The following is a 12,768-nucleotide window of genomic DNA, read 5'->3' as shown; positions in this document are numbered from 1 at the left end:
AAAGATTGGTGGCCTGCTGCGGATGGGTCAAACTTTTGATTAGTGTGAATTTAGTAATTAATCCATCTACAAAAAAAAAAGAAAAAAAAAAAAAAAAAAAAGGGAACAGACAAGAGAACAAACCATCCACTTCCAATGGTACGTGCCTATGGGAATACTACGGATCTATTTTTTTTGTTGTTGTTTTTTTTGGGAAAAAAAATTTAAGTGGAGACAACATCATTAAAATTTGCTTTTATTGAACCCACATTACGCTAAATGTTTTGAGCCCTATGATAGCTGGACTTCTCTTTTCCTTCCTCAAGAATCCATCATCATACTATATCACCTCTCTATAGACTTTTCACATAGAAGTCTATAGAGAGCGTTGGGGGGGGGAGGAGAAGACAATTTATCGACTAGTTGGGGCACTAAACTACTACTGTGCGCCAAAAGCACTTACAGATCTCCTTTTAAGAAGTTTTTGGGGGGGCCTTGTGTTTGGCAGAAAGCAAGGTATTCTGGCTAGAGGATAATGAAGCCCTTGGGCCAAAAACAAAAAACACCTTTATGGCAGATTTACTAATCGTGACTAATGTTTAGACACTGTAAACTTAGACTAGATAATCTAAAGATGCACCAAAAGGATCAGTGGTTGATGCAAAAAGATTAATTTGGTGCATCTTTTAACCTTAGCGATTATCCATTTTTCAGTTATGTAATTTTCTCCAAGGGTGGTAAAATGAAAAACCAAACACAATTCTGATAAATTTAGGGTATATTCACATGGCGGAAGCCTTTCCGCCATGTGACTTTTCAGCGCAGCTAGCTTTGACAGGATGCAGTGCAGTGGCTAGCCACAACGGGATGCCACTGCGGTGCAGCAGCATCCCACTCTATTAGGCCCACTCATTTGGGCCTAATCGGGAGAGAGTCTCGCGCCACAGCTGAGTCAGACGCGGAATCCGCGGGAAGACAGGGCATGTTGCTTCTTTTTCCTGCTAGCTGAAAAAAATAAATAAAAATACAAGTGGCTCCCATTGAAATGAATGAGAGCCTTTTTTTGCAGGCAGATTCTGCATCAAAATCCACCTGCAAAAAAACTGTGTGAACAGACCCTTATTTAGTTAATTGTGCAGTAAAAATTATATATAAACCTTTATTCTACTGCTGATTATGCTTATGACAATACACAATTTATAGTTTAATGCTTTACTACTAAAACAAATGAAAATGTTCAAGGGCTATTTTTTGGTACTATTTATTGGTGCCCTCCTCATCTGTAATAGATTTATCATTTGTCATCGGGGCAATCACAGGTTGAATTATTTTACTGCTTTTCACTTACTTGTTCTTTTGCACCTTTAATAAAGGCAAACACTTTATCCAGTTGAATGCGGTTTATCAGTGGTCCCATCCTAGTGTCTTCCAACAAAGGGTCCCCAATTTTAATCTTTTTAACCTTTTTCACCACTTCTTCAGTAAACTTCTGCAATATGTCCCGTTGAACAAAGACACGTGTACCATTGCAACACACCTAAATTTACAACACCAAAATCAAATATTTGATAAATTCTAAGTCGTCTCATGTTTGTTGCAAAATCTTAGACAACTGTAAATATAAGATTAGCAGATTTCCCAATCGTTTTAAATGAGTCAATGTATATATGGCATGCTGACATATTTCAGGACCTCGCCAGGTGACATTTGAGGAGATGCTTTACTGAAGCATTAGTTTAGTAATATATTGAATAGTTACCAGTTCTACATATTAGCCTGGCCAAAAGAATGACAGTTGCAAGACACTGCTGCACACATGGTTCCCAATATGCAGCAATCTGTTATTGACGGATTGTGCCACTGTTGCAATGTATAGGGTCATTCCATCTACCCTACCCCCGTCAGTAAATGCTGTTCAAGTACCTATTTTTATGGAAGATTATTAAAGTTTGGTGAATTTTACTACTGGCTGGTGAGTGCCCTGATTTTTTCTATTTTTTTGCACTATGATTTTTTTATTTATTTTTTTTCTAAACTTACACTGGCCAATCATTCTGATAACTTCAAAAACTAATCGTAAACACTATTGATCAGTGTAAATAGGCAATTAATGAACACTAACCATATAAAATTCACCCCCCCCCCCCACAAAACACCACAATGCATGCACTCTAAAGCACTGTATTGTTTGAGTTATTCATAGTTGTTAATTTAGTCATAAATTTTCTATAATGTGTAGATACACCCACCGGACTGATAACAGTGACACTACCCAATTAATGCTGTTAATCCTTAGCAGTGGATCTCACCATTGAAAGATAACATCCTCTGCAAGATTTCAAACAAGACTCCAATGAGCAATTGGGGTTGTCAGTGCACTGGAGGTGAAGTTTCAGTGCAAAGAAAGCATCCTCTGTGCCATGACTAGCTCATTAGCATAAAGTGCAAAAAAACTTTGTACAGAGTGTGGAGATACAGGTGCCCCCTTTACAGAACAGTGGGCAACATTGGCACATGGCTTTACTAGATACAAGGTGATCAATTTGTTAAGACGGTAGTGACAGTTTCCACTTTAAGGCTGAGGCCCCACGTTGCGGAAACGCAGCTTGTTGATACAGATTTTGCTACGGATTTTTGAGCCAAAGCCAGGAGTGGATTGAACAGAAGGTATAAGTATAAGAGTGTCCTATATGGCTCCTTTTGTAGCCAGTCTTGACTTTGGCTCAAAAAACTGCTGCAAAATCTACAATGTCGGGACTAAGGCTGAGGTCCCACGTTGCGGAAACGGCTTTTTTTGTTGCGGATTTTTGAGCCAAAGCCAGGAGTGGATTGAGCAGAAGGTAGAAGTATAAGGGCCCCTTCACACGGAGTTTACGCTCCGCTCATTCAGACACGTATACACGAGCGCTTCAAAACACATCCCATTCACTTTACCGGCTTTACGCACGCTCCCATTGAAGTGAATGGGATGTGTTTTGAAGCGCTCGTGTATACGTGTCTGAATGAGCGGAGCGTAAACTCCGTGTGAAGGGGCCCTAAGAGCTTTTTATACTTTTCCCATTCCTTTTGTAGCCATTCTTTAATTTGGCTCAAAAAACACAAATTCTACAATAGAGAAAAAAAAAAAAAAGCTGTGTTTCCACAACATGGAGCTTTAGCCTAAATTAGGTTTTTAGATTAAAAATTATACTTCACATTAATAAATAAGTACAATTAATTTTCAGAAATCAATAGTGAACGTGAAGGGAACAATCTTTGCAGTATACTTTTGTCTCGTTAACTGAGAAGGCTGGATAATTCCCCATAACCCAGCTGTGTTGTGAAAGAATCTTTCTATAGTACAGATTCCTCGCTGCTTTAAGGAGCTCCTTCTTCTCTTCACTTATTACACTAACTATTACACCTATATAATGAAATGAACTGCTGGTCTCTCAGTGGCCAACCCTTTTAATAACTTTACTGTGTGTCTCAGGAGATTCTGGGCACCAGAATAGAAACTATAGGTCACTGAAAGGAGATAGAAGACTGCTTTAGGAGAGTATACATTCTTTTTTGACTCATATTTGAAATCAATTTGTTGGATTCTATTGAGGATATCTGCTAATATCCAACCATGTGAAGAGACTGACATAACATTTAATACAGCTCTCACTTGTCCCTGTGTGAGGAAGTTCGCCATCATCGCACCATTCACAGCATTTTCCAGGTCACTGTCTGAAAATATAATGAGAGGAGACTTTCCTCCTAGCTCCAGGGTGACAGGTTTTATGCCTTTGGAAGCCATTTCCATGATCTGAAAGAGGCAAAGTTAATGGTTATAGTAACACAACTTATTTTTCTGAAACCAGCATTAAAATTGCTACATAGACACTGGTGAACAATAAACACTATAGCCATTTCATAACAACCACCAATGTCTATTCAATAACTGCTTACAGTAAGCCACACAGCACAATATACAGATGTGGCAGAAAAAAAAAATCAAGAAATTGTGATAATATCTTATCACAGAAGACAACAAAAATACAATTTTTCAATGACTCGGTGTTTGGGTGATCAATAACATGAAAGATTAACAACAAAAAAAACAAAAACAAACACGGAACTGAACATACTAAACATATAGCAATAAGCAATGCAAAAATAACACCCACAAGCAAGATAAAAGTGGGCATTGTATTCAAACTTATAGCAGGAAGTATGTTCCTGGCAAGGAAAGAAGATATAGAGTAACAGAGGTATAACTAAACATTGTACAAGAATCTAATAAATGGAGAGGAAGAAAAAAAAAAAAAATGTGAAGGAGATTAGAAACACTGAGTTACTAAGGGGGTGAAAAAATAGGGTATAGTAAAAGGTGGACCGAAAAAGTTAGAGGTATATTTGGGGAAATCTTGCAAAGGAATTTAAAATGGCACAAGAAATGAGCCTGAAATCATAAAGTGCAATACCATGTTTGCATACTTTGAACCTATTCTATGTCAGAGTTACCTTTGAACCAGTAGGGACACTGCCAGTGAACGATATTTTAGCCACATCAGGATGCTTACAGAGCAACTCTCCAGTGGCTGCTGCACCCTGTACCACATTAAAAAGGCCTGGAGGGGCTCCTGCCTCCTTGAAGATCTCAGCAAGCAAAACTACTGTGACTGGAGTGAAGGGAGATGGTTTATATACCATAGCATTTCCTAGAAAACAAAGAAAAATGTGAAAGGACAAAAGGTTACATCTTACTCTAATACTAAAGAGCTCTATTTTTGCCTCATCTGACCACAGCACCTTCTCCCAATCACTCTCAGAATCAACCAGATGGGTCAGAGGAGACAAAAATTGAGTTATTTGGCATTACTCAGCTCGCCATGTTTGGAGGAAGGGAAATGCTGCCTATGACCCAAAGAACACTGTCCCCACTGCAAAAGCATGGAGGTGGAAACATTATGTTTTGGGGTGTTTCTCTGCTAGGGCACCGGATTACATCACCACATCAATGGGAGAATGGATGGAGCCATGTACCGTAAAATCCTGAGTGACAGCCTCCTTCCCGCCGCCAAGACATTAAAATGGCTGGGTCTTCCAGCAGGACAATGACCCAAAACATACAGCCAAGGAAACAAAGGAGTGGCTCAAAAAGAAGCACATTAAAGGCATCCTAACACTTTTTTTTCTAGTTGACAAGTCAGAATAGCCTTAAGAAAGGCTATTCGTCTCCTTCAGTCGCCTCTGGCCCGCCATTCGGTAGAAATACTGTTTTTTACCGGTATGCAAATGAGTTCTTTTGCAGCACTGGGGGCGTCCCCAATGTTGCCAGAGAACTCTCTCCAGCGACGCCTCCATCTTCAACAGCAACCGCCTCTTCTGAGTCTTCTTCCAGCTGGAGTCACACTCCGGCGCCTGCGCAGTCGGCTCTGCCATCAAGACGCAGGCAAAAGCCGAGTGCACAGGCCGGCCGGCGTCCATTTTTTTTGGAGGCCGCTACGCGCGCATGCGCAGTATGCTCCTGTAGTTCTATGGAGAACAGGAGTGTACTGCGCATGCACGCGCAAGTGGCCTCCAAAAAAAAAATGGACGCCGGCCGGCCTGATCACTCGGCTCTTGCCTGCGTCTTAATGGCAGAGCCGACTGCGCAGGCACCGGAGTGTGACCCCAGCCGGAAGAAGACGCAGAAGAGGCGGTTGCTGTTGAAGATGGAGGCGTCGCTGGAGAGAGTTCTCTGGCAACATTGGGGATGCCCCCAGTGCTGTCTGAGCACTGGGGCCCGCCCCCAGTGCTGCAAAAGAACTCATTTGCATACCGGTATTTCTACCAAACGGCGGGCCGGAGGCGACTGATAAAGGTAGGAGACGAATGGCCTTACTTAAGGCTATTGCGACGTGTCAGCTAGAGAAAGAGAGAAAAAAAAAAAAAAATTGTGTTTAAAAGATAGGATCCCTTTAAGGTCATGGAGTGGCCTGGCCAGTGTCCAGACCTTAATCCAATAGAAAACTTATGGAGGGAACTGTAATTCCAAGTTGCCAAGCGACAGCCTCAAAATATTAATGATTTAGAGGTTATGTACAAAGAGGAGTGGACCAAAATTCCTCCTGACGGGTGCACAAACCTCAGTCAACTATAAAAAAAAGTCTGACTGCTGTGCTTGCCAACAAGGGTTTTGCCATCAAGTATTTGATCCCTCTGGTAAACCAAACTTATTTCTCTATGCAAAATGCAAATAAGTTTATACATGTGATTTACTGGATTTTATTTTTGATAATCTCTCACTGTTAAAATTAACCTGCCCTTAAAGTTATAGACTGTTCATGTCAGTTATCATTGAGAAAGCTTACAAAAAAAAAAAAAAAAAAAAAAAAAAACACCAGCAAGGGATCAAAATAATTTCCTTCACTGTTCATGTACATTGTAATTAGGTCGCTCCTACACAGTCATATTTACCAAGCTGAACAACCCCCACGTTAGATAACCTGTGATACATGATTACAGTATAGTACAGGACAGTATTTAGGGGAGAGGCTGGGTCCACTAGCCTCATTGATCACTAGAATGCTAGCAGTACCTCTCCCAACAGCCTTTACACTTACACCTTCATTTTAAGACAGTAACAAAGTTTGGTTTCTGTAAGTTTCACTGCCTATACATACCACATGCAAGTGCAGGACCACACTTCCAGCAAGCAATTTGGAAAGGGTAGTTCCAGGCTCCAATCCCTACACAAACACCAAGAGGTTCCCTTCTGGTATAACCAAATGATCCTCCTGGAAGCTGCACATGCTGTCCTGAATAGAAAAAAATAAAATAAAAAATTATATGTATGACAAACACACACACACCATTAAAGACTTTGTAAGACTTTCACTGCTTACTGTTGCATGTGGGGAACCAACTTCAGAGCCTAAGTTGGTCACAGATTTTTGAATAGGTTTTCACATATTCGAGAATGTCAATATATTCTGGTGTCCTTTTACTTCAAGAGTTTCCCCAAGAGGTCAACAGTCCTCTTTGAATGCTTCCCAACATTTAACATACCATATACACTCACCGGCCACTTTATTAGGTACACCTGTCCAACTGCTCGTTAACACTTAATTTCTAATCAGCCAATCACATGGCGGCAACTCAGTGCATTTAGGCATGTAGACATGGTCAAGACAATCTCCTGCAGTTCAAACCGAGCATCAGTATGGGGAAGAAAGGTGATTTGAGTGCCTTTGAACGTGGCATGGTTGTTGGTGCCAGAAGGGCTGGTCTGAGTATTTCAGAAACTGCTGATCTACTGGGATTTTCACGCACAACCATCTCTAGGGTTTACAGAGAATAGTCCGAAAAAGAAAAAACATCCAGTGAGCGGCAGTTCTGTGGGCGGAAATGCGTTGTTGATGCCAGAGGTCAGAGGAGAATGGCCAGACTGGTTCGAGCTGATAGAAAGGCAACAGTGACTCAAACAGCCACCCGTTACAACCAAGGTAGCCAGAAGAGCATCTCTGAACGCACAGTACGTCGAACTTTGAGGCAGATGGGCTACAGCAGCAGAAGACCACACCGGGTGCCACTCCTTTCAGCTAAGAACAGGAAACTGAGGCTACAATTTGCACAAGCTCATCGAAATTGGACAATTGAAGACTGGAAAAACGTTGCCTGGTCTGATGAGTCTCGATTTCTGCTGCGACATTCGGATGGTAGGGTCAGAATTTGGCGTCAACAACATGAAAGCATGGATCCATCCTGCCTTGTATCAACGGTTCAGGCTGGTGGTGGTGGTGTCATGGTGTGGGGAATATTTTCTTGGCACTCTTTGGGCCCCTTGGTACCAATTGAGCATCGTTGCAACGCCAAAGCCTACCTGAGTATTGTTGCTGACCATGTCCATCCCTTTATGACCACAATGTACCCAACATCTGATGGCTACTTTCAGCAGGATAATGCGCCATGTCATAAAGCTGGAATCATCTCAGACTGGTTTCTTGAACATGACAATGAGTTCACTGTACTCCAATGGCCTCCACAGTCACCAGATCTCAATCCAATAGAGCATCTTTGGGATGTGGTGGAACGGGAGATTCGCATCATGGATGTGCAGCCGACAAATCTGCGGCAACTGTGTGATGCCATCATGTCAATATGGACCAAAATCTCTGAGGAATGCTTCCAGCACCTTGTTGAATCTATGCCACGAAGAATTGAGGCAGTTCTGAAGGCAAAAGTGGGTCCAACCCGTTACTAGCATGGTGTACCTAATAAAGTGGCCGGTGAGTGTATACTCGAGTATAAGCTGAGTTTTTCAGCAAGCTCAGGGAAGGGGCAGACAGACAACCAAAACATCCCCTCCCCTTTCCCAGCACCTACTGCACCAAAAAACTCCGACCATTTTAACCACTTCAGTACCGGGCCAATTTGTGGTCCAGGACCAGACACATTTTAGGTTTGTTTTGTATGTGCGGTTTTGAGGTCTGTAAAATTTTTCTCTTATGTCTTAGTCAACTAATTTTTGCGTCTTTTTTCAGGGACACATAGGGCTTTATTTTTATTTTCAAATGTGTTTTAATTTTTTTTTTTATATCCAGGAAAATATAAGCATAATAGGAGGAAAATTGTGTCTGGTTTTCAATTTATTATTTTTTTTTTTTTTATTTAATAACACAAAGTGTCACTGAAAAACTTTATAATATAGTTTTTCCTCTCCGTTACGGTAATTTTTATTTTGTATGGTGTCGTCGGGGGTGGGGCTATAACCTTAAATAACGGCGTTTTATTAGCGTATTCTTTATATTTTTTAAAAACTTTTTTTTATTATATTTTTATTTTTTTTCCAGATTGTGTCCCCATAAGGTGAAAAGAGACCTTTGGGGATATCTGATCACTTATTTTTTTGTATTGGAGGCCGATTTCTCCTATAAATGGGGCTGGTACATTTAACCCCAGATGCAGGAGGAAAACTGCCTCCTCCACACTGTATATACAGCTTACTGAGCTGATCTGAGTCCTGTAGGACCCAGCAGCTCCTGTAAGACGCTGCTCCCGGCGGATCACGTGTCCGCCGGGTCAGAGGGCAGCTGAATTATGGCTGCGTCCATAGCTGTGTATACAGCGTTCATTGAGCGCTGTATACACAGCAATCGAGATAGCAGGGAAGGGAATAAATCTTCCCTGCTATCTCTCTGGGAGCTCCGGCTGAAGTTACAGCCGGCTCCCATTGAAATCAGCTGCACGATCTCTGTGCAGCTGATGTGTTCTGACTGGACATAGTGGTTAATTTCTGAAATTCCCCCCCCCCCCCCCCCCCTCGGCTTATACTCGAGTCAATAAGTTTTCCCAATTTTTGTGGTAAAATTAGAGGCCTCGACTTATATTCGGGTCGGCTTATACACGAGTATATATACGGTACATGAATATCATAATTTCAGATATTTAATATAATTTCAGGAGAAAAGAAGAGATGAACTCAATACATTAATGCAGTATTTGATTTTAAGCAGTGTTTTTGAGTAAAGAGCAGAGGTGGTCTTGAATGGATTCCTAGGAGTGCAATGAGAGCTCTGCCTAGACCTCCCACAAAGGCTGACAGTCTAGGTACACACAATGACCTAGGGAAAGCTGTCAGCCCATGGCTGACATAAGCAGTACTCTCCCTGTCTCCTCTACAAGATCTGTCTGGAATCACTTTATCTACTTTCCTACACTGCTCTAAAGAAACGCAGCCTAAACCCCCTGGCAAATTTGCTCCAATTTTGGAGTCAAATTTTAAAATAAAGTTCTGTTTAAACAACATTTTTGCATCCTCTTGATTATTTCACTACAATTTTGTGGGTTTTCCCATCAAATTAAAATAACATGAAACCAAAAATATGGAAGTTGCATAGCTGTATTTGTTTCTCTTCTTTGACAGAGAAGAATTGGAAATGGGATGCAACTGGCCACACATTTGATTTTGGGCTAGGGCAACAAGAGATAAACATGGCAGAACTTCCCTAATGAAAATTCTGCAGCAGGTTTCTCTGAAAATGGGGTAGACTTTGCTGCAGCTCATACAGCAAAAATTGGCATACTGCATAGCACAGGCCATTTTGCACTGAAGGTTTTCGTCACATTATGTGGTTGAAATTTGTTTAAATTTCATCCACCATGCTGGCACTGACTATAATCAGTGGATTAGTGGCCAGAGAGTTTGTGGTGGTTAAGTGGCTGCAGTTGTGTTGCAACATTGGCCTTAAAATTAACTCCCAACCCCTGCCCACCAAAAATTGAAAGTTTCTATTTTGCTTTCAACAAGGAGGAGCGCCCATAGTAAATGGTATGATGAAAGGCTGAGATGAGAATAGCTTCTCCTCAGGCTGTGAAGTCCTGTTTGTGCTAGGTACATGCTGTAGCCACTCACAGGTTTCAGCAATGACTTATTTATCACAGTAGTCACGAGCTGTTTGTATACTATTTGTGAAGAGGTAACCACTAAAACCTTGTGATTGTACCAGGTGACTGCTGCTGTCAAGTCTCAGGTTATGAATTTATACTCTTATACTCTGTATTGCATGTTTGTTTATTTGGAAATACTAATTGTTTTCCTTGCTACTAAATGCCTAAAGTATTGAACAAAGGAGTTCGGAATCCAAGATGGAGTTTTTGTCTTGTGTTCATGCCTCATGGTGAGGATCTTCAGATTACAGCAAGGGGGGGGTCGTTTGGGTGAACGAAGGAAGGCTGGACATCAAAGGACTGAAACCAATAGAAGCTGGACAACTCAGGATTTTGGACAAAGTTTTGTTGAACTATGCATTAACCCCGCCTTCCCTTTTGTAAAAGTGTGTGTATTTGCAATAAAGAGTCAGTAGCTCTGCTGTGTGGTGCTGGGCACTGAAGCATTAGCTAGCTGATGAAACAGACTTGGACTCTGTGTGATTATTTAGCAAAATCGCGCGACAAAAGCTTCTTTAACCCCTTAAGGACACAGCCCAAAAGTTTGTTAAGGACCAGGCCTATTTTTTCAAAATTGACATGTGTCACTTTAAATGGCAATAACTTTGAGACGCTTTAACTTACACAAGTGATTTTGAGATTGTTTTCTCATAACACATTATACTTCATGTTAGTGGTAAACACTAATCAATATTTTTGTATTTACTTATTAAAAAAATAGGAAATTTGGAAAAAAAATTTCAAAATGTGAAATTCTCTGCTTTTCAGGCAGATAGTCATACCACCCAAATACAGTAATAAATAGTATCTCCCATATCTCTGCTTTATATCGGCATCATCTTTTGATTGTATTTTAATTTATTTTGGACGTTACAAGGCTAACAAGTGTAACAGCAATTTTCCAGATTTACAAGAAATGTAACTATGTTTGTTATTTGTTTGTTTTACACACTTTTTTTTTTAAAAAAACCTTTTTTACATGTTTTTATTTGTGCTGCAAGCACACTAGAACCAGCGATCAGAAAGGATCGCTGGTTCTATACTAACTATAGACTTGCAATACACGTGTATTGCAGTCTATAGAGGAAGCTAGCTATGCAGATGCATAGACTAGCTTCCTCTCGTCCTGGCATCCAAGGGGTTAACCCTCCCCCCATCGGAGCTCGCTCCGATGGGGGGAGGGATTAAGGAGCAGCGTGTAGCTGTAAATTACAGCTAACACAGACTCCTTATGCAGCCGGCAGCATGCTTTATAGCCGGCCAAACCCCTAGGGTGCCATAATCACTATGGATCATGGGACCTTAAGGGTTAAACAGCGGGGGTCGGTGCAATCACCGTCCCTGCTGCTACAGGGGAAGCCTGGCTGTCAGATACAGCCGGCCTCCCGTGGAAATTGCACAGGCTCCGCTTCTGAGCCCGTGCGATCTCCATCACGTACAGGTACGTGGGAATGCAGGAACTAACCACATTCCCTGACGTACAGGTACGTGATTTAGCGTTAAGGGGTTAATTTGGACTGACTGATTGATCCAGGATGTAGCCTATTACGGCTACGACACTGCAGCCAAATAGCCTTGGGATCTGCAAACAGAAGGCTATACTAGTCACTGCCGAGAGGAATTTATTTATTCGTTTTTAATGTTTATATTCCCTTCAGCAGCCCTATAAAAACAATAAAGAAGTCAGACATCCCTTTAATGTCCCACAGAGATAAACAAGGTTTAGCTTTGCAGTTTTCAGAATGCGCATTTACTTCTATGGGAGTTATGCTGTGTAACACAACAGTTGTTCAGCTGTTTCAGACGCCTGCAGCCTTATATCATCTGGGACTTAGGCATGGCCAAAATGGAAATAGCCCTTTAACCCCTTCCCGACATGCGCCGTAATAGTACGGCGCATGTCGGGCCTGTAACTATGGCGACCGCCCGGGAGCCGGGCGGCCTCCATGTGTCTACTGCTTTAAGCAGTAGACAACCGGCTCTCATGCCTACGATCGGTCACCGGACCGATCGGAGGCATTAAACCCTCCGGCGCCGCGGTCAAAGGCGCCATTTTCCCGGCGGCGCATGGGCGCCGCCATTTTGCCTGGGATCGCCGGCTCCTGGAGCATGACGTCCCGTTGCCATGACAGCCGGGAGCCTGTATTAGGCTCCCAGGCTTGTCTGCAAATCCTCTCTTTTGCAGGCTGGTCTATGCAGCCTGCAAAAGAAAGGATGATTTTTTGCAATGCATTGGCATTGTAATGCATTGCATTAGTGATCAGACCCCCTGGGGTTCAACACCCCTAGGGGGTCTAATAAATGCAAAAAAAAAAAGTAAAAAAAAAAAAAATATATAAAAAAAATATAAAAAGTATTAAAAGTTCAAATCACCCCCCTTACCCTAGA

General features: G+C 41.7%; 1 protein-coding gene across 1 annotated transcript in view; it reads right to left on the bottom strand.

Annotated features, from left to right (window-relative positions):
• ALDH9A1 (aldehyde dehydrogenase 9 family member A1) overlaps positions 1–12,768 on the bottom strand; it is a 37,525-nt gene that overhangs the window by 11,202 nt on the left and 13,555 nt on the right. Inside the window, exons 5-8 of the mRNA XM_075286707.1 lie at positions 6,615–6,749; positions 4,471–4,667; positions 3,632–3,772; positions 1,328–1,516 (exon numbers count right to left, since the gene is read on the bottom strand). Coding sequence (XP_075142808.1) covers positions 1,328–1,516; positions 3,632–3,772; positions 4,471–4,667; positions 6,615–6,749 — 662 coding nt within the window. The remainder of the gene's footprint in view (positions 1–1,327; positions 1,517–3,631; positions 3,773–4,470; positions 4,668–6,614; positions 6,750–12,768) is intronic.

This window comes from Leptodactylus fuscus, chromosome 9 (assembly GCF_031893055.1).
Source record: "Leptodactylus fuscus isolate aLepFus1 chromosome 9, aLepFus1.hap2, whole genome shotgun sequence".
NCBI lineage: Eukaryota > Metazoa > Chordata > Amphibia > Anura > Leptodactylidae > Leptodactylus > Leptodactylus fuscus.
The sequence above is the reverse complement of the archived record's forward strand: the minus strand, read 5'-3'. Positions and strand labels throughout refer to the sequence as shown.